Raw genomic sequence first — 20157 nt, 5'->3', positions numbered from 1 at the left:
AGAATAAACAGAAAGAACAAAACATCAGAGTCGGACCCCTGTGTCCCCTGGAACTTGGGAGTGGTCTAGGACAGGATGGGATGGGTGTCACGGAAGCAAATGGCTGGAGGAGATGATGGGCCGTGGGGGGTGAAAACTCTGACCTACCTCTGGCTGAGAGACAGAGAGAGAGACAGAGATGAAGAGACAGACAGGGAGGGAGAGGAGTGTCAGAAGAATGGATAATCAGGACACTTGCTTTGGAAGCTATTTTCTATTTTTTTTTTAACATTTATTTATTTTCGAGACAGGGAGAGACAGCATGAACGGGGGAGGGTCAGAGAGAGAGGGAGACACAGAATCCGAAACAGGCTCCAGCCTCTGAGCTGTTAGCACAGAGCCTGACGCGGGGCTCGAACTCATGGACTGCGAGATCATGCCCTGAGCCGAAGTCGGATGCTTAACCGACTGAGCCACCCAGGCGCCCCTGGAAGCTATTTTCATTTTCAGAGAAAACAAAGCAGTGATGGTACTGATAGAAAGTGCTAGAAGCCAGGTCAGAAGCGGGGGTGAAGGCTGAGGAAACCCAGAGGCAAGGAGAGTGCCCTCCAGCCCTTAGCACAGAAGAGCGTGTCTGAGGAGCGGGGTCAGAGGGCAGGACGGGCTTTATTCCTGGCCGCCCCGGGGCAGAGCTGCGCAGGTGGGTGGACACCCACGGAGGCGGGGTTTGGGCGGCCACCTTGCCAGTGTCTGTGGGGCCTACGAGAAAGGGTGGGGACGACGCTCCGCCGGGTAAGGCTGTGCGAGGCCTCGAGGGCCAGCAGAGAAGTGTTGAGCGGGGAGCCACTCTCCCCAGTGATACACCGGGTGGGCTCCATAAGTGGATTTGCCCAACGGCATCCAGTGCCAGGCCGTGAGTGTCAGGGATGTGACATATTTCTTGAACCTCAAGACTAGGTGTGCACAGGAGATGCCATGTCCCTAAACGTACCCCTTGAACCTCCATCGTGAGGCGCAGATTAGAAGCATTTAGAGGTGAACTTAATTTGTCGTCCCATGCTCACTGCCTGGATGAACAATACCGTTCACTGGAACGTTCCAAAACTAGTAATTTTGTGAGCCAACCAAATCGTACGCAGCGTATGCTTCTGTGCCTACGTGGCAGGTCTGGTGTAGGTTACTCAGGGGTACAGAGGTCCTGTGAGTACCCCCACATCCCCGCTTTACATAAGAACAGACTGAAACTTCTGGAAGGGTTTGCTCTCTTCTCTCTGAGTGCCGGCTATACAGAGGAACCCTCAGGATTGGGGGCCCCCCCACCCCTGCCCCCGTACCCCTGGGGCCCCGAAGCGAGGCTGGGCCTGGATCTCAGCGTCTCTTGTGTCCATTTCAGACTGGCCTTCATTCCTGGACCCTCTGCACCAGTGGGAAAATTCATTTTCCCAGGAAAAATAAGCTGGGATGGAAATTATTTTCCCAGAAACCAGAAGTGTGAGATCAGGCTGTCCATGGGGCTGGCTTCCTCTGAGGCTCTGCGAGCATCCGTTCCTGGCCTGTCTCCTGCCTGTGGGGGCTGCCAGCGGGCCTGGGCTTGCCTCCGTCCTCACGTGGCCTTTTCCCTACGTGTCTGCTTGTCTGTCTGTGCTTTCCCTTCTTATAAGGACCCCGGTCACTGAATGTACGGCCCACCCTAATCTGCATGATCTCATCCTAACTAATTACACCTGCCAAGACCTTTTTTCCAAAGGTCACTTTCTGGGGTTCCAGGTAGATGTGAATTTGGGGAGGACGCTGTTCACCCAGGACACTGCCTCTGGAGCAGGAGGCCATGGCAGGGCTGATCATCCAGGGCCTGCCCCCAGCCCTGCCAGGCCCCACAGGCCCACACCCAGCCTGACCTTCCCGCCTCCAGCCCTCCTCCTGGATGCTGGCGAGCTGGTCCTGGTGGGCATCAGGCAATGCACCGCCATTCTGGATGGTCCGCTGGAATATTCCGGACCCTTTTCCTCTGCTCATAGTGGTCTTTCTCCCAAAGGCCTTTGTCAACCAGCAGCCCTGTGCACAGACCCAGGTGTTGCAAACACCTAATTCATCTAAGTCAGCCCCTATTTGCCATCACTGTTCTAGAATGTTCTTGGCTCCAAATAGAGTGAAACTGGGAACAGAAGGCCACCAAAGGGAACTCGGCAGTGGCTGAGGAGGCAGTGGTGCTGCTGCAGGCCTGTTCATGGGAGGAACGGCCGATGCGGTGTCAGGGAGGAGCCCTGGGACAGCTGCCTTCTCCCCGGGATGTCTGCCACCCGATAGGGTCACCACGGCCGTTCCGCTCACAGGGTCACAGTGGTGACCTTGTTTGCTGTCCTCACGGGGATGAGGACCGTTTCCGAGGCACAGATGGGGAAACCGAGGCTCTGTGAGGGCCTGTCATCACGTGTGGCCATGCAGGAAAGTGGACAGGGGGCCCCTTCATGTTGTCAGCAAGCGTGTGCTGGGCATGAGCTTCCAGGCATGTGTCCTCTCTCTCTCTCTTTCTCTCTCTCTCTCTCTCTCTGTCACACACGCACATACACACTCACCTACCTGCTGGCCGATTTACATGGAACAAGTAACAAGTACTCTCCCCACGGAGCCCTAGGGGGGCAGGACAGAGGCTCTTACCACCCTCAGGGGTGATGTTCCAGCAGGGAGGCGGACCTTGCACACGTGGATGAGGGCTGTGCCTTGCAGAATCAAGAGGGCACAGTGATGGGGTGCAGAGGGGCTAGCCAGGGTGCAGGGGGCTGGCTGGGATGCAGGGGGTTGTCCAGGGTGCAGGGGGATGGCCGAGTGCAGCAGGGCTGGCCGGGTGCAGCAGGGTTGGCCGGGGTGCAGCAGGGCTGGCCGGGGTGCAGGGGGTTGGCCGGGGTGCAGGGGGCTGGCTGGGGCAGCAGGGCTGGCCGGGGTGCAGGGGGTTGGCTGGGGTGCAGTAGGGCTGGCCGGGTGCAGCAGGGTTGGCCGGGGTGCAGGGGGCTGGCTGGGGCAGCAGGGCTGGCCAGGGTGCAGGGGGTTGGCCGGGGTGCAGGGGGCTGGCTGGGGCAGCAGGGCTGGCCGGGTGCAGGGGGCTGGCTGGGGTGCAGGGGGTTGGCCGGGGTGCAGGGGGCTGGCTGGGGCAGCAGGGCTGGCCGGGTGCAGGGGGCTGGCCGGGTGCAGCAGGGTTGGCCGGGGTGCAGGGGGCTGGCTGGGGCAGCAGGGCTGGCCGGGTGCAGGGGGCTGGCCGGGGTGCAAGGGGTTGGCCGGGGTGCAGGGGGCTGGCTGGGGCAGCAGGGCTGGCCGGGTGCAGGGGGCTGGCTGGGGCAGCAGGGCTGGCCGGGTGCAGGGGGCTGGCCAGGGTGCAGGGGGTTGGCCGGGGTGCAGGGGGCTGGCCGGGGCAGCAAGGCTGGCCGGGTGCAGGGGGCTGGCCGGGGTGCAGGGGGTTGGCCGGGGTGCAGGGGGGCTGGCCGGGTGCAGTAGGGCTGGCCGGGTGCAGCAGGGTTGACCGGGGTGCAGGGGGCTGGCTGGGGGCAGCAGGGCTGGCCGGGTGCAGGGGGCTGGCCGGGGTGCAGGGGCTGGCCGGGGTGCAGGGGGGCTGGCCGGGGTGCAGCAGGGCTGGCCAGGGCACAGGGGCTGTGAACCAGATCAGATGGCCACGGAGCCTCCTTGTCTGTCGGGAGAAGGTGAGGAGGGGGCTGTGCCGTGCGCGAGGAATGCCAGCGGCTGGGTGTGGGACTCACTGTTCCCCGAGGCCCCGCCGAGGTCCCGCTCCATGAGGGTGGCCGCCTCCTAAATCCTGCACGTTTGAGGCAGTGGGCTGCTGGTAAGCCAGCTCGCTTGTGCACATGCGCTCTCACGCTCACACACACTCTCACTACACTCTCACACGCCGTCTCACACGCGCTCACACACGCACACTTGCACACCCCCCCACGCGCTTACACGCTCGCACGCTTACACGCTCACACTCTCCCACACACACTTGTCGCCTGACTCACGTGGTATAAATACTCTCCCCTCGGCTAGTTTCGAGCTGCAACGGTCTGACAGCAGGCTCGCAAAAGTCTTCAGTGTTTGCCTGGAAGGGGCCCAAGCAGCACACGCTGGCTCGCGGGGCCTGAGGTCGCAGGGACATTGAGACGGAGACGAACGGCTTCCGTTCCGCCGCTTCCTCCCGGCCGTCCCTTCCCCGTTCCAGCTGCCCCCCCCCCCCCACATGTCTGTCCCTTGCAGGCGTGCACCCCGGGCGGCTCTCCCAGGACTGTGTGCTCATTGGAGGGGCCCCAGCCCCCCCAGGCTTGGTGGGAGCCCGTCCCCGGCTTGGCGAGCCCCCGAGGACCCCCCTCCCTCCTCCCTCCTCAATCCCAGACAAGGAGAAACTTGAGACCCTGGCAAAGGAAGCTGTTTCTCCGGCGAAATCGGCTGTGTCTGGGCACGCAGGGGGTGGGCGGCGGGGACGGTGTGCCAGGTGGGCCGGGGTCTGCCCAGGGAGCAGGGTTGGGGAGCGGGCCTGTCCAAGGACCCGGGATAGGGATCAGGGCCTGTTTCGGGAGCAGGGTAGGGGGGCCAGGCCTGCAAGGCAGGGAGGTGAGGAGCAGAGGGGACCGGGCCCCTGCCGCGTGAGCCATGGGAGGCCTAGCCCGGACTTTGCCTGGGGGGGGTGGCGTGATTGTTGTTTCCACGGCACTGGCATTATCTGTGCTCGGGGTTCCGGTGGCTGTGTCCCCAGGTCCCAGCAGGAGTGGACAGCAGGACAGCCTGCTCTCCTTGGCCTTGCTCCTGGAGGCAGCAGGGATGTGACCCCCTCGAGGCCCCGAGGACAGCGCTGGGGTGGTCGGTCACCTGCTCCTTCCTGCTAACTTCCCCAAGGTGCTGGTTATCTCCCAGAACTCCTCAAACCTGGGGTCTGGGTCCCAAAGCCAAGTCAGCCCTGGGGACAGGGCTTCAGGGGATGCCCGTGCTGGGAGCAGGCCCGTCAGCCAGAGCAAGTGGCCCCGGGGGCCTGCCCGCACAGACCCCCGGCCCCAGAGTCCTCCGTCAAGGTCAACGCAGACCTCAAAGGTTCAGATGGTGCTCCGGTAGGCAGCGGGCGGGGTGGCTCAATGGGGGTGGAGGCCTCAGTCCCTCCTGCCTGGCCACAGAGCAGTCACCTCTTGCAGGCCTGGGGCAATGGGGGCAGAGCAGGCTTGGGTCGGGGGCCGCTGGGACGCGTGGCAGGCACCGGCTGGTGTGTGACGGCACCAGCACGCATTCGTGGCCTCGTTCCCAGGGCTGCCTCTGGTCAGCCCGGGGTGCAGCCCGCTGCGGGGGCGGGGCGCGCACAGGACGGCACCCGGGGGCCCGTGAGCGCGAGCCTGGAGGGAGCCTGCAGGCACAGGCCGGGAGGAGCAGGCGGTGGAGGCTGTGTTGGGTTGCCCCAGCGGGGACAGCCAGGGCCGCACACAGCACACGGGAGCCACATGGGAACGACAGGGCCCGGAGGAAGCAGAGCACGACCGTGCCGGGCTGCCCAGCCTGCCCGGCCTTCTGGCTGCTTCCAGGGCACGTGTACGCGGAGCGGATGTGTAAGACCCAGAGGGGTGGGCGGCGAGGGAGGCTGGACCGAGCGGTGGGGGTGGGCTGCAGGCTCCACCCGACAGAGGAAGGGGGCAGACGTGGCTTGTCTGCCTGGAATCGGAGCCCTGGCCCCATCCCACTGGGGGGGGGGGCTTGTCTGGGGCCAGAGGCCACCGAGGACCCCACCTCCCTGCCCTGGGTACCTCTCTGGTGGGTATGGACCACATCCTGGTCGTCTCTCCCCCGGCACAGCATTAACTGCCACGCCTGTTCCCCCCCGCCCCCTCCGCAGCCATCATTAACCCCAAACAGCCCAAGGAGACACCCAAAAGCTTCAGCTTCGACTATTCCTACTGGTCACACACCTCGGTAAGCCCAGGGCTGGGATCCAGGGGGGTGGGCCGCAGTCGTGTGGATGCTTGCTGTGTGGGCCTTAACCAGTCCCTTAACCTCTCTGAGCTCCTGACCTGGGACATGAGGGTGGGACAGGGGAAGGGGCCAGCAGCACCTGCCCGGGGGGAGGGGCCTACCTCCTCAAGTCCCCGTGTGCTTGAAAGGTCACCCCGAGCAGTGACAGGCATGGTTATGGTAACGCCCCGGACCTGCCTAAATAATCCTCTGTTGGGAGAGCATCCGGCCGCCGTAACCGATCTGTGGGCTCCCAGGGCCTCCAGCCCCACCGCTCCTCATTCCCAAGGCTGCCAACCCAGCCTTGATTTTGAGCCTTATGTCCCATGCTCCTGCCTCGGAGCCTTCACACAGGCAGTTCCCTCTGCTGAGACGCCCTTCCGCCCCGCCAGCCCCTCCCAACCCCTCCCTCAGGAAGCTGCGCCCCGCCAGGCAGGATTAGGTCCCCTCTCCGGGGCGTCTGAGCGCCGGGGCGCGGGGCGGGCGTCCCTCCCCAGGGGGAGGCCTCGGGCTGCGAGGCAGGTGCTCGGAGAACGCAGCGGGCTGAGCCTCGGGCGCACCCGGCCTCCTACAGCCTCGCTCCCTGTTGTCTTGCAGCCGGAGGACATCAAGTACGCGTCACAGAAGCAGGTGTACCGGGACATAGGCGAGGAGATGCTGCAGCACGCCTTCGAGGGCTACAACGTGTGCATCTTCGCCTACGGGCAGACCGGGGCCGGCAAGTCCTACACCATGATGGGCAAGCAGGAGAAGGACCAGCAGGGCATCATCCCGCAGGCACGCGGGCTGGGGCGGGAGGCCGGGGGAGGGCAGCACGGGCAGGGCTGCAGGAGCCCAGCGGGGAAGGGCCGGGCAGGGCGCCCCAGGGGAGCAGCCTCGGAGAGAAGGGGGCCAGGAGGGGGGGGACACTGCGAGGCGGGAGGGCAGGGCAGGAGGGGCGGCGTGGGGTGGACCTGCTCTGAAGAGGCTGGAGCCCCAGGCCCTGCGGTGGGGGGTGCTGAGGGGCAGAGCCCTGGCCGTGCCCCCCGGGTCACATCCGTAAGACAGGGCAGTCGGGAGAGTCATTGTCACGCTGACCCTTCCCCCGGGAGCTGTGGAGGCTGGCGGCGGACAGGGAGAGACGCCGGGGACAAGGGGTGGCCTTTGGTTAACTGCAGCCTGAGACATGGATGACTCAGGGGCCCTGAGCTGCTGGGACCCCGGGCAGGCTTCTGGATCTGAGCTGGTCAGCGCTTGACCTGGTCAGGGCAGGAGAGAACACCGGGTAGCCTGTAGCACGGGGGACCCCAGCCCACCCGGTGGAGACAAGGACGGCACGAAGAGCGTAGGAATGGATCACAGATGGTCCGTGGGGACTCCATGACTTAAGCAGAAGACAGCCGCTCTTTGGCTGCAGGCCTTTTCAGTGCCTTTGAGGTGGACTGTTATTAGCAAGAGGGGCCCAGACAGCGGCGTCTGGCCTGGGCTCAGGCTGCCCACAGCACCCCGGGGGCAGGGCTCCAGGAACAGTCCCATTGTCCCCATAACCTAACGGTGTGTTCTCGGCCCTATAGCTCTGTGAAGACCTGTTCTCCCGCATCAACGACACGACCAATGACAACATGTCCTACTCCGTGGAGGTAGGGCTCCCCGAGCGTCCATTCTTCCAGCACAGCGGGGGGCTCGGGCGTGGACAGCGGTGCTTTTCTGCTTTAAAGCAAGTCCCCACCACTGGTCTGTGCCGTTGGCTCGTCCCTCCCTCGTGCATGTGACACCCACACCGGGCACGGGAGCGAGGGGCGGTCCTCTGCTCAGCAAGTCTCACTAAGTAGTTGCTCCGGACCAGGGGCAGGGACAGATGTCTCAGAGCCGCGGGACCTGGCTCTGCCATGGCCGCGGTGTGTCCACGTCGGACGAGCCCCAGGATGAGCGCAGGTGGGGGGGACCAGCAGGAGGTGGGCCGACTTCCCTGTGCACTCACTGCACTCACCTGACCCCTGCACTCGCACATGCCTCCCCCTGCCAGCAGGTGGCCCCCACACCCCTATCCCAAGAGTCCCTGGTAACGGCCCTGCGCCCCCACCTTGGGGGGCCCTGATGGTACATCTCCGCCCTGCAGGTCAGCTACATGGAGATTTATTGTGAACGCGTCCGTGACCTCCTGAATCCCAAGAACAAGGGCAACCTGCGCGTGCGCGAGCACCCGCTGATGGGGCCGTATGTGGAGGACCTCTCCAAGCTGGCCGTCACCTCCTACAATGACATCCAGGACCTCATGGACTCAGGGAACAAGGCCAGGTGCACGCCGGGGGCTCGCCCTCCCCCAGTTCTCTACCCTAAACACCGCCCCCCCCCCCCACCGCCATTGTGAGTCTCCCTGAGGAAGGTCTGCTCCTGGGGCACCCGTCGGTTTCCCCGTGGGGTCTGTCCAGCACCCCTGTGGAGGGTGGACCCCGTGGGCCTGAGGCCATTGAAGGGCCAGCCTGGGAGGGGCCTCCAGACCCCCACCCTGTCACCTCCACAGGGGCTGCTCCTCCTGGGGGGGACTGGCATCATCTGTGAGTCTCCCAGGGGTCCTTCCCTGTGGGCAGCTGCCCCGTTGGGCCCAGTGGTCAGGAGGCTGTGAGGCCCGGTTCTGCCCGCTCTGCAGGGGGCGTAGGTAGAGGCCTGGGGGCAGGGTCAGCCATAAGGCACTGCTGGCCACGGCACTGGCGGCACTGCCCCGGGGGGGTCTGCCCGGCTGCTCATGGAAACAGTTGCCTTCTCTGCCGCCCAGGGACACCCCCACGGTGAACGACCTCACGTGGGTCAGAGCCCCGCAGGAGCAGGGTTCTGGTGAGGCCTGTCCCTTCTGTGGGCTGTCAGACAGCGAATCCCCACCAGGGACACGTCCTGAGGTCCCGGCAGGTCGGCAGCCCTGGGACCAGCCCTGCAGCTCCCCTCGTGTTGCCTTGGGCTCTGCCCCCAGGGGCCTGCTGCCGGCCCTGTCCAGACGGGGACCGAAGGGACAGAAGGTGGGCGCCTCCTTTCCCTCCTGGGCGGGGCCTTTCCACATCTTGGCCCGACAGGGCCCCCTTCCTGTTTCGTGAGTGCTCCTGGGCTCTGCTGACCCCTGTCACAGCACCCGAGTACCAGGCTGGAGCTGGTGGCCGGGAGGGCGTGGGCCCTGTTCGCACTGTGACGGGACACGCAGTCACCACCAGGCTGGGTAGGGCAGCCCCGGGAGCCCTGGGAGAGCCGATGCCCCGTGACCTGGTCCAGCCGGCTAGCACCGTCGGCGACTCTCCTGCCCGACCATAGGACGACAGGTAACCACGTGTGGCTTCCGTTCCCCCAGGACCGTGGCGGCCACAAACATGAATGAGACCAGCAGCCGCTCCCACGCTGTCTTCAACATCATCTTCACCCAGAAGCGCCACGACGCGGAGACCAACATCACCACAGAGAAGGTGAGCGTGGCCTTGGCAGAGGCGGGCCGTTTGGGCGGGGGCACGGGTCACTCCCATCAGGCGGGACGAGGAGGCCAGGGAACCACCGGCCTGTGAGGCTCGGACAGCGTCCTCACCCTGGGCGCCAGGCCCTCACCACCCCCTGCTTAGCGTGGGCCTCCGAGAAGATGGCCGGCCTGCGGGGCCACCTCGTCTCGGTATTTGGCACCGTCTGGGCGTAGAAGGGACTGACGGTGGAGGGGCCGTGGACCCGGGGTCTGCCTCCTGCCGGGTGGGTTTGGTGGAGACCGTGGGGGCTGAGGAAGGGTGTCCCCACGGCCGCACCGCTGAGGACACCGGTGGCCCTTGGAAGCAGAGGGCCGTGGGTGGAGTGAGTGCCTGTCACGACGGTGACCGTGGGCCCCGGCCGACTGGCAGGAGAGCGGGGGGCCCCGGCATCCACAAGCACAAAGGAGAGGCTGTGGTCTGAGCACCACCCCGCCCACCGCCCCTGGCTCCGGATGCCTTTCCCACGCGCCTTGGCGTCCTCAGGGAACCCGGGTAGGAGCACGGTCCCCTGGGACCTTTATCTGGACACGTGGTCTCCATGCCCCAGAAGGGGCCGCAGGGCAGGCTCAGAGCCTCTTCCTGCCCATCGGTGGCCCTGTCCCTTGGGGTCAGGTTTTCTCTGTGTCGCCTCCCCTGACCCACTGTCCAGCCCTCCTCCCCGGGGCGCCTCGGCCGCCGCCTGGTGGGCAGTGCTCTCTCGGGCAGCGGGCAGCCCCCCAGGGTCCGCATGTCCCGGGGAAGTTTGCCACACTTCGTCGCCGATCGCGCCAGGGTCCTCTCAGCCTGGTGCCATCCTCCCAGAGATGGCCCGGCAGGGTCTGGGCGGGCAGAGAGAACGGAGCCAGAGCCGGGTTCGGATCCCACCGCGGGTGATGAGCCCATCTGTGGAAAAGGGGGGCAGGACACATCTGGGGAGCTCTGTGGGGGTTCCGTGCGAGCACGTGGAGAGCCCCGCACACCGAGGGCGGCGTCTCCGCAGCATCGCGAGTGTTAGGGGTGAGGGGCGCGCAGCCTCTTGGGGAGGTGGGCTTTGAACCCCAGGCAGAGCCTCCGGTGCGCTGCGAATAGAGGGAAACCGCGGGGTCTGAGACCGGCGGACCCCCGAGGCAGGGCTTGGCCACGGCCCCTCAAGCGTGCGCCTCAGGCCTCGGAGGGGGCAGGGCGCCCCCTAGCGGCCTCGAGCGTCTCCCGCATTCGACACGTGCCGTTTCAGGTGAGCAAAATCAGCCTGGTGGACCTGGCGGGGAGTGAGCGGGCCGACTCCACGGGAGCCAAGGGCACGCGGCTCAAGGTAGGGGCCAGGCCACCATGCCTGTGGACGGCGGCGGGCCGCTCCACGCCTCGCTCGTCCGGCAGGTCCCGTCTTCCAAGCCTGGCCTGCTCCAGGGCGGGCCGGGCGGGAGGGCCCCTCTTGGGGAGCACCGCCACCCGGGGCGAGCCCGGGCAGGGAGGGCAGGGGGCGAGGGTGAGGGCGTGGGAGGAGGCCGGCAGCCAGAGGGCCGCGCCCAGCACGCTGGCTTAGTGGTCAACGAGGACGGAGGCCCTGGCGGGAAGGCTGGGCCCCGTGCGGGCCCTCACGGGACCCCGGCCACCCGTGTGTGCGCTTTCCCGCCAGAACCCAGGCTGCGAGGCGGACAGTCTCTGGTCAAAGCGGTCCTTGGTGTCGGGGAGGAGACTTTTCATTTTCAGCCTCCCTTTGGCGCCCGCCGCTACCTGGGGGACGGGAGGGGGCCCTGGAAATTGTACCAGCGGGGCTCGTGTGAGGTGTTCTAAGGACTCCCTGGGGGACTAGGACAACCACTGGGCGCGCCGCACCCCCTTGGCCAGGGTGGGCCTCTGAGCAGCTTCTCGCCAGAGCCTCCCGTGCTCCAAGGAGCCCCGGGATTAACGGTCAGGGCTTGGTGGCCTCAGACCAACGTCACGCGGGTCAGGCCCCGTGGGATCACGCTGGAGCACGAGGTTCATGAGGCTTCCTGTCCTCTCTGCACACAGGAGGGAGCCAACATCAACAAGTCCTTGACCACGCTGGGGAAGGTCATCTCTGCTCTGGCGGAAATGGTGAGCCAGCTTTGGGTTTCTGGAACTAGGCTGATGGCACGGATTGCGGAGGTGGCGCCCTGTCCTGCCTTCTGTGGAGGATGCCGGGGGCCTGTCATACCTGCCGCGGGCCCTGTCTCTGGCAAGGAGCCCGAGGTTCAAGGGAAAGCCCGAAGGTGTGAGGGGTGTGTGTCGCTAGGCTGCAGATGGGGTCGTGATCCCTGTTACTCCCTGGAACCTCAGTTTCCCTACCGGTATTGGCCACTCGAGACACCCCGGCCTTTGTTCAGAGAAGGACGAATCTTACGAGGCCCTGCCCTCCTGAGGTTGTTAGGGGTGAAGGAACCCGAGAGGTCGCGCTGTCGTTCGGCCCGTCGGGACCCGGGTGGCCAGCAGGGGCCAGGTGAGGAGGGATGGACCCCTGGCACGTGCTCAGGCCTCTCCTGCTCCTTTGTCCTCTGGAGCCTGCCAGCAGTCTCCTCCCCACACACCTCGCGTCCCCAGGCTCGCCCCAGGTCCTCAGACTCTGTCTTTTCTTTTCCAGGACTCTGGGCCCAACAAGGTAAGCCGCTTTCTTCGGTTCCAGGGGGAGGAATCTTCCTCCAGGGCAGGGTGGGGGCTGGAAGCAAGGAGCTCCTTCGGCTCCGGTCCTCCTGTGAAGGTCTCGGTCGTGAGAGCGCTCCTTCATTTGCGCACCCCACAGGCAGACACATCGAGCCGGCGCTGAGCCGGGCGCTGCGCCGGGACGACGCAAGCCTTCCGGGGCCACGGCACAATGGGGGACGTAGGCGTAGAGACGTGGACGCGGAAAAAAATAATTACGAGTCGGTGTACGTCTCGTGGAGGAAAAAGATGGGCCGTGAGAGGGACGCGCGAGTGAGATGGCCCTTAGTCGGGGTGGCCGAGGAAGCTTTACACGTAGTTGTAAGGCTGAGACCTGAGGGGCGGGGAGGAGCCGGCCCTGGAGCCGGAGAGCCCGGTGTGAGGTGCTAAAGTGGGAAAATGGTGGCTTGTGTAGGAATTGTGCGTGAGGAGACGTGAGGAAGCACGAGGAATCGTGTGAGGGAGTGAGAGGCGGCGTGCGACGAACTGTGTGGGGGGAACCGCGCGAGGACACGTGGGAGGCACTAAGCGAGGATCTGAGAGGAACTAACCGCGGAGACGGTGTGAACGTTTGTGGGGAACTGTGTGGACGACTGTGCGAGGAACTATAAGGGAAGCGTGTGCGGAAGGGTGCACCGTGCGAGGAACTGCGAGAGGAGGTGCGTGAGGTGGGCGGGGCAAGGATGGCACTTCCGAGGGGATCGTGAGCAACTGGGTGGCAGCTGTGCGACACCGTGTGCAGGACTGTGTGAGGAGCCGTGCGAGGAAGCGTGAGGAACGAGCACGGCACTGTGGCACCAACCGTGTGACGGACCGTGGCAGGGAGCGGAGGGAATTGAAATCGTGTGGGAACGTGTAACTGTAACGGTGGGAGAACGCGTGTGAAGCCGCACGCAGAACGACGAGCAAACGTGTGGACCGTGTGAAGAGCTGTGTAGAACGGTGTGGGAGCTACGTGGACAGATATCTGTGCGAGGAAACTGAGGAAATGTGTGGAAACTGTGAGGAACCACGTGAAGATCGCGTGAGGAACTGAGGAACCGCGGGAGGAACCGCGTGAGGAACCGCGTGAGGAACCGTGGGAGGAACCGCGGGAGGAACCGCGTGAGGAACCGTGGGAGGAACCGCGGGAGGAACCGCGTGAAGAACCGTGGGAGGAACCGTGAGGAACTGCGGGAGGAACCGCAGGAGGAACCGTGAGGAACCATGGGAGGAACCATGTGAGAAACCGTGGGAGGAACTGTGTGAGGAACCGTGTGAGGAACCCCGTGAGGAAACGTGAGGAAACATGTGAGGAACGGCAGGAGGAACCGTGAGGAACCGTGAGGAACCATGTGAAGAACCGTGGGAGGAACTGTGTGAGGAACCGCGGGAAGAACCGTGTGAAGAACCGCGGGAGGAACTGTGAGGAACCGCATGAGGAACCGTGTGAGGAACTGCGGGAGGAACCACGAGAGGAACCGTGTGAGGAACCGCGGGAGGAACCGCGTGAGGAACTGCGGGAGGAACCACGAGAGGAACCGTGTGAGGAACCGCGTGAGGAACCGCGTGAGGAACCGTGGGAGGAACCCCGTGAGGAAACGTGTGAAGAACTGCAGGAGGAACCGTGAGGAACTGTGGGAGGAACCATGAGGAACCGTGAGGAACCACGTGAGGAACCGCAGGAAGAACCGTGTGAAGAACCGCGGGAGGAACCGTGTGAGGAACCGTGTGAGGAACCGTGTGAGGAACCCCGTGAGGAAACGTGAGGAAACGTGTGAGGAACTGCAGGAGGAACCGTGAGGAACTGTGGGAGGAACCATGAGGAACCGTGAGGAACCACGTGAGGAACCGCAGGAAGAACCGTGTGAAGAACCGCGGGAGGAACCGTGTGAGGAACCGTGTGAGGAACCGTGTGAGGAACCCCGTGAGGAAACGTGAGGAAACGTGTGAGGAACTGCAGGAGGAACCGTGAGGAACTGTGGGAGGAACCATGAGGAACCGTGAGGAACCACGTGAGGAACCGCAGGAAGAACCGTGTGAAGAACCGCGGGAGGAACCGTGTGAGGAACCGTGTGAGGAACCGTGTGAGGAACCCCGTGAGGAAACGTGTGAGGAACTGCAGGAGGAACCGTGAGGAACTGTGGGAGGAACTGCGGGAAGAACCATGAGGAACCGCGGGAGGAACCGCGGGAGGAACCGTGGGAGGAACTGTGAGGAACTGCACGAGGAACTGTGTGAGGAACCGCAGGAGGAACCATATGAGGAACTGCGTGAGGAACCGTGTGAGGAACCGTAGGAGGAACCGTGAGGAACCGTGTGAGGAACCGCGGGAGGAACCGCATGAGGAACCGCGGGAGGAACCGTGAGGAACCATGTGAAGAACCGCGGGAGGAACCGCGTGAAGAACTGTAGGAGGAACCGCGGGAGGAACCGCGGGAGGAACCGTGAGGAACTGTGGGAGGAACCATGAGGAACCGCGGGAGGAACCGTGTGAAGAACTGCGGGAGGAACCGTGAGGAACCATGTGAAGAACCGCGGGAGGAACCGCGTGAAGAACTGTAGGAGGAACCGCGGGAGGAACCGCGGGAGGAACCGTGAGGAACCGCGGGAGGAACCGTGAGGAACTGCGTGAGGAACCGTGTGAGGGACCGTAGGAGGAACCGTGAGGAACCGTGTGAGGAACCGCGGGAGGAACCGTGTGAAGAACCGCGGGAGGAACCGTGAGGAACCGCGGGGGGAATCGTGCTGGGGGTCGGACATGCCGTGTCGGGAAATCTGTGGGAACCGCCTGCGAACGCATGTGGAGAATTGCGAGAAACGGTCCGTGGACCGCGTGAGCCGCTGCGGGACTTGGTGTGAAAGAGCGTGGGGGTGGCGTGAGGGATCTCTGAGGGGCTGCGTGGAGGGCTGCTGAGGGGCGGCGGTCTGCGAGAGGCACCGCGTGGGCAGCCTCTGGGCGTCCGTGTGGGGAGTTGTGCGGGGAACCCGCGTGAGGAGGCGTATCGAGCGGGGAGCGACGCGTGAGACGCCGCGAAAGAACCGTGAGGAGCCGGGCGGGAGCCGGGTGGACAGCGTGAGCGACCGCGCGACTGCGACTGCGGGCGGGCGGCGGCCGGAGGCGCGAGGAGCTCCGGGGAACCGTGTGGGAGGCCGTGGGGAAGCGTGGGGAACCGCGTGGAGGACGGAGAGGAACCGTGTGAGGAGCCGTGAGGAATCGTGAGGAGCCGGATGTGGACGTGGTGGCACCACGTGAGGCAGTGTGACGAGGCTCGTGAGGAGCGGCCTCGGGACCGCGTGGGGAACGCTCAGCCACAGGGCTGCGCGAGGGGTGGCGGGGCGCGGGGGCAGCTGTGGGAGGCTGTCTGGGGAGGCGCACGGGGAGCGGCGGAGACTGCGTGAGGGATGGTGCCGAGCTACGCGCGGAAGTCCGCGGGGCTGGGGTGAGGGCCTGGGAGCGACGGAAGGGCCGACACGAGGAGCCGCGTCACGGGCCGCGCGACGAGTCGCGCCGAGGGAGGGAGGGAGGGGCGAGGGGCCGTGAGCTCATCCGCGAGGCACCCCGGCGGCTGCGGGGGTCCTCGCCGACGGGCCCGTGCGACCAGAGGGCGTCTACCGTGGAGACGAGGAATGTGACGGACGTGGCCGGGGATTCGGCCTCGGGAATTAAATAACCGGAAACGAGGTAGAGACGCAGTCTTCATCCGTCGCGTTTCGAAGGAGAACGAAAGGCCCCGGGTGCCGACGAGCTGCCGTGAGATGGGCCCTCAGAGCCGCCCTCGGCGAAGCCAGCGCGGCCTTTCTGCGGGCTCCGATCGCGCGCCTCAAGGGCTTCCACAGCTACAAACGATTTTTTCACGCTTACTTAGTTTTGAGGGAAAGAGACACAGAGCTTGAGCAGGGGAGGCGCGGAGAGAGAGGGAGACACAGAGTCCGGAGCAGCTCCGGGCCCCGAGCTGTCGGCACGGAGCCCGACGCGGGGCTCGAACTCAGGAGCCGTGAGATGGCGACCCGAGCCGAAGTCGGACGCCTAACCGACCGAGCCGCCCCGGCGCCCCAGGAGCCCTCTGAGATCTAGGGGAGCGCCTCTTGGAAAGCAGCCCGAAGAACAGCGACGGAGGAGCCTGTGTCTAGAGAAAAGGCACAGCCCTCGTGGTGGCGCCTGTGCGCGTCTGTCTCCCGGGAGGGCTCCGGGGGACAGGGCCGTGTCCGGTGGCCTCTGCAGGGGCTCAACAAATACCTTCAAGCAACTGTGTGCACGAACGAGGAGACGGTGGGAAGTGACCGGGTGCCCTCGGCCAGTGGACTCCCTCGTCCCATCAGCGGCGTCCCCGGGGAGCGGTCAGCGGTCTCCCTCGGTCAGCCCGTAAGCCGTGCCCACGGGGCGCGGTGCCCAGCGGCCGTCGCGCGGCCGGAGTCCGGGTTCCGAATGTCCTCCATCTGCCGTGATGGAGGAAGAACGAGGCACGGGAGTAGGCGAGGGCGTGGAGGACGCTTCGTCCTGGGGCCGGGGGGCGGGGGCAGGAGCGGCTACCGAAGGAGGGGCCTGTGCCCTGGACTGCAGGGCAGGGGAGGGAAGGTGAGTTCAGCGAGGGAGACACGTGAGCGACGGGCGTGGGCGGAGGCCCGCGTTGTCACGTAAAGCAGCGGGGCCTTTGCTGTTTAGTCAGCGGGACTGACGGTGGGGCCCGAGGAGGGGGCGGTGGGCTCAGACCGGCCCTTCTGACGGAGCAGAGGCGGGACACGCGGCCGTGTCGGGCTGCGTGGCCCAGACGCGCGACGGGACAGACGAGGGAGGAACCCGAGGGATGTGCCAGCAAGTCTGCTCCCAGCCCTGAGCGCAGGCGCCCGGGGGCAGCACCCTGGGGTTCCGGTGGGGAGAGGCCCCGCCTTCCACACCAGCCTTCGGTTTGGGGGACCCACCCACAGACCCCGTGCTTTGCCCTTCCAGCTCCCTTCCCTTCTGGCGGGCTCAGGCTTCACCTCGAATGTTCCTCCCCCACAGAACAAGAAAAAGAAGAAGACCGATTTCATTCCCTACAGAGATTCCGTGCTGACCTGGCTGCTCCGGGAAAACCTAGGTGAGGACTCTCGGGGTCGCCTATCCCCCGGGCTCTGACTCCCACCCTGGGCCTCCGTCCTGCCCTCCCTCCTGGGGAGGGGCGTCCAACCACCGGGAGGCCCCTCACCCTTTCTGGGCTGAGGTTGAGGCAGACCTGGGGGATCCTTCCGGAGGGCCCGGGCTGGTGGCCGGCGAAGGGCCGAGGGAAGCGAGTGCGGGGACGCAGCATGGCCCGCGGGGCCACCGGACACACGCCTGTGCCGCTGCTCCCGCTTTAGGCCTGTGACACCCGGACCACGTCTCCCCACCCCCCGCCCTCGCGGGGACTCCGCGATTCTGGGGAGCCCTGCTTGCTTGCCGGGCTTTTGGCAGGTGCCACACGTCACGCCTTCTCCCTGAGTCCTGAGCCACCGAGAGACAGACAGGGAGATGGAGACTGAAACGTTCCCAGTCCCCATCCCTTCGCACCCGAAAACAACCGTGGGGGTCCTCCCTGGCTATGTTTACGGCTCGGGAGGCCGACACCCAGGAAGGTACACTGAGTCACGGGCTGACCCGATGAACGTAGGCAGCTGGGATCTACAGCCTTCCTCAGCTCCACGGCTGTGGTGTGGGGGCCCCGGCTGGCTGACCCTGCACCCCGGAAGCAGTCTGGCTGTTCCTCAGCTCAGACTAGCGATGGGCGCCACCTGGGCGCTCCGGGAGGCGGGTGAACCCCACCGAGAGCGGATGGTATGTGCCGGGAATGCGTTTCTTCACCCGAGGCCAGGAAGGAGGCCTTTGCCACAGGGCGGGGGCCGGCCCCAGGGTCGGGACAGGGGGAGCCCCCCACAGCCCAGCCAGGCGCCCGAGCCCTTTAGGCTGTCGCCTCACAGTTTGTGTGGGGGCCACACCCTGGGCACATGACTCCCGGGACACACGTCCCTGAGGTCACAAAGGAGAGGCCATCGGTCCCAACCCTGAGCACGGACAGGCAGCCGTCCCAAGGGCTGCCCGGGCCGCTGACCCGACCGCGCCGACGGCCCAGCCCCCGCTCCGCTCGGAGCCTGCGAGTGATCCTTCGGCGTCTGAACTGAAGCCGAACATCCATTTCCTCGCGCGGTGTGTTACCTGATGCCGGGCTCCGCGCTGCCCCGGGCTGGGAATCTGACCTTAAATACCGAGAAAAATATTCCAAATGAGGAAGATAGAAGTGAAAGAAATCATTGCACCTGGAGTTGAATTGAAATGAACGTTGACTCTCTCAAGAAATTATCCTGACCGTGAGAGGAAATGCTCCTCTCTTCAGTGTGGGGAGGGAAGACTGGTGGTTGTGAAATAAACCCAAATTCGAGCAAAGCACTCTGCAGGAGAAAAATGACCGAGGTACCCGCTGCGGTGATGAAGTCAGACCCCCCGTTCCCACAGTTGGCCCGTGACGCAGTTTACCTCTCTGAGCCTTGGCCTCCCCAGGTGTACATGCAGGCGGGGAGGGGCAGGAGGGTGGGGGGAGGACCCCCGCGACCTGGCCTTCTTCCCGCAGGCGGGAACTCCAGGACGGCGATGGTGGCGGCCCTGAGCCCTGCAGACATCAACTACGACGAGACTCTGAGCACGCTGAGGTGTGTTCTCCAGGGAGGTGGGCCCCGTCCCCCCCACCCCGGCAATTGGACTTGCTTGCTCGTCCCCGGGACCACAGGCCCCGACGCGAAGGCCCCGCCACGGGGAGAAGATACCACCCTGTCCCTGCTCCTCCTGGGGACTCAGTTCCCCCGAAAGGGGGCAGGGTTAGGTGATGCCCCCTGTGGGTCTCTGGCCAGTGGCCCCACTGACTCCAAGGGGCATGAGCCCCTGCCCTGTGTCGCAGCCCCTGGGTCCCCGCTACTGAGGCCCTCCCCACCGCGGCTCTGCCCCGGGCAGGGCTCCGGGTGCCCTCGGGCCTGCCCGGCACGGGCACAGCCCACAGTTCCCTTGGCCGTCCAGGTACGCCGACCGGGCCAAACAGATACGCTGTAACGCCGTCATCAACGAGGACCCCAACAACAAGCTGATCCGTGAGCTGAAGGACGAGGTGACCCGGCTGCGGGACCTGCTGTACGCCCAGGGCCTCGGGGACATCACCGACAGTGAGTGTCTGTGCCCGCCTGTCCTGGGCAGGGCAGCCGGGCCAGAGTGGCCTCCCTCCTTGGGACGGCCACCCGCTCGCTGGCTGCGGCCCGGCCGGGACCGGTCAGGCGGCCTTTGTGGCCTTGCCACCGGAATCCTAGCCCTGCTCTGAGTCCCCGTGCGAGGCCCCCCCTGGCGGGAGGCTGGGGTTTCTGTCCTCGACCCCGGTGGACTGCATGGTTTGGGTTTGGAGCTGGCCCAGGCAGGCCACGGACGTTTTTCCCGGAAGCCACATGGGCATGCCGTGGCGCGGGGGGTTGCAGCGGTCTCCGTGCGTCCCCCGAAGACCCCCGCCACCCTGTCGGATGCCCGGCCTGCGACCGGCGTGCCTCAGACCCTCTGGAGACAAACCTGTTCTTCTGTTTCTCTGTCTCTCCTCCTCCCCCACGCCTCCCCTCCCCATAGCCAACACTGTGCCCGGAGGACCCAAATGTGTGTATCCCCCTCACTGCTCTCCGCATCCCCGCTTCTGTCCCTGCTCGGCGGGGCGTAGGGCAGCACGGCGGGGCGTAGGGCAGCACGGCGGGGTGTAGGGCAGCATGGCGGGGAGGGGCCCGCCCAGCCCTCCTCTGCCTTCCCCTCTTTCAGGGGCTGGGGACAACAGCCGTCTTGTTCGCAGACACCCTCTAGGTGGATGCAGGCCATGCTGCCTTGTGAGCCTGTTCCGGGTTCAGTCCCATGTCTGTGTGGGAAACTGAGGCCACAGGGAGGCCTGGTGCAGTCGAGGCCCTGCCAGGCCGGAAGTGACTGAACTCGGCCTGTCCGAGCGCCCTGCAGTGCCAGAGGCCTGGCAAGCTCGGAATGTTAGCTAGCACCGGAGGGCCGGGAGAGCTGGAGGGCCCGCCGAGGCCCGGGGCCTGTCCCCTGGCTCCCAGCTCCGGCCTCCCCCAGACCACACCGCAC

The 20157-nt window shown here is 65.5% G+C and overlaps 1 protein-coding gene across 6 annotated transcripts in view; it reads left to right on the top strand.

The window, feature by feature from the left end:
* KIF1A (kinesin family member 1A) overlaps positions 1 to 20157 on the top strand; it is a 95764-nt gene that overhangs the window by 26998 nt on the left and 48609 nt on the right. For 3 of the 6 annotated variants that reach the window (XM_042950809.1, XM_042950808.1, XM_042950813.1), the window contains exons 3-13: positions 5837 to 5913; positions 6550 to 6729; positions 7506 to 7571; positions 8051 to 8229; positions 9269 to 9380; positions 10642 to 10719; positions 11421 to 11486; positions 12010 to 12027; positions 17053 to 17128; positions 18632 to 18710; positions 19072 to 19214. In XM_042950809.1, coding sequence (XP_042806743.1) covers positions 5837 to 5913; positions 6550 to 6729; positions 7506 to 7571; positions 8051 to 8229; positions 9269 to 9380; positions 10642 to 10719; positions 11421 to 11486; positions 12010 to 12027; positions 17053 to 17128; positions 18632 to 18710; positions 19072 to 19214 — 1074 coding nt within the window. Of the gene's footprint in view, positions 1 to 4711; positions 4858 to 5836; positions 5914 to 6549; positions 6730 to 7505; positions 7572 to 8050; positions 8230 to 9268; positions 9381 to 10641; positions 10720 to 11420; positions 11487 to 12009; positions 12028 to 12175; positions 12296 to 17052; positions 17129 to 18090; positions 18475 to 18631; positions 18711 to 19071; positions 19215 to 20157 lie in introns of those variants that run through there. The other 3 variants (XM_042950810.1, XM_042950812.1, XM_042950811.1) reach the window with 3 other exon arrangements.

This window comes from Panthera leo, chromosome C1 (assembly GCF_018350215.1).
Source record: "Panthera leo isolate Ple1 chromosome C1, P.leo_Ple1_pat1.1, whole genome shotgun sequence".
Classification (NCBI taxonomy): domain Eukaryota; kingdom Metazoa; phylum Chordata; class Mammalia; order Carnivora; family Felidae; genus Panthera; species Panthera leo.
The sequence above is the reverse complement of the archived record's forward strand: the minus strand, read 5'-3'. Positions and strand labels throughout refer to the sequence as shown.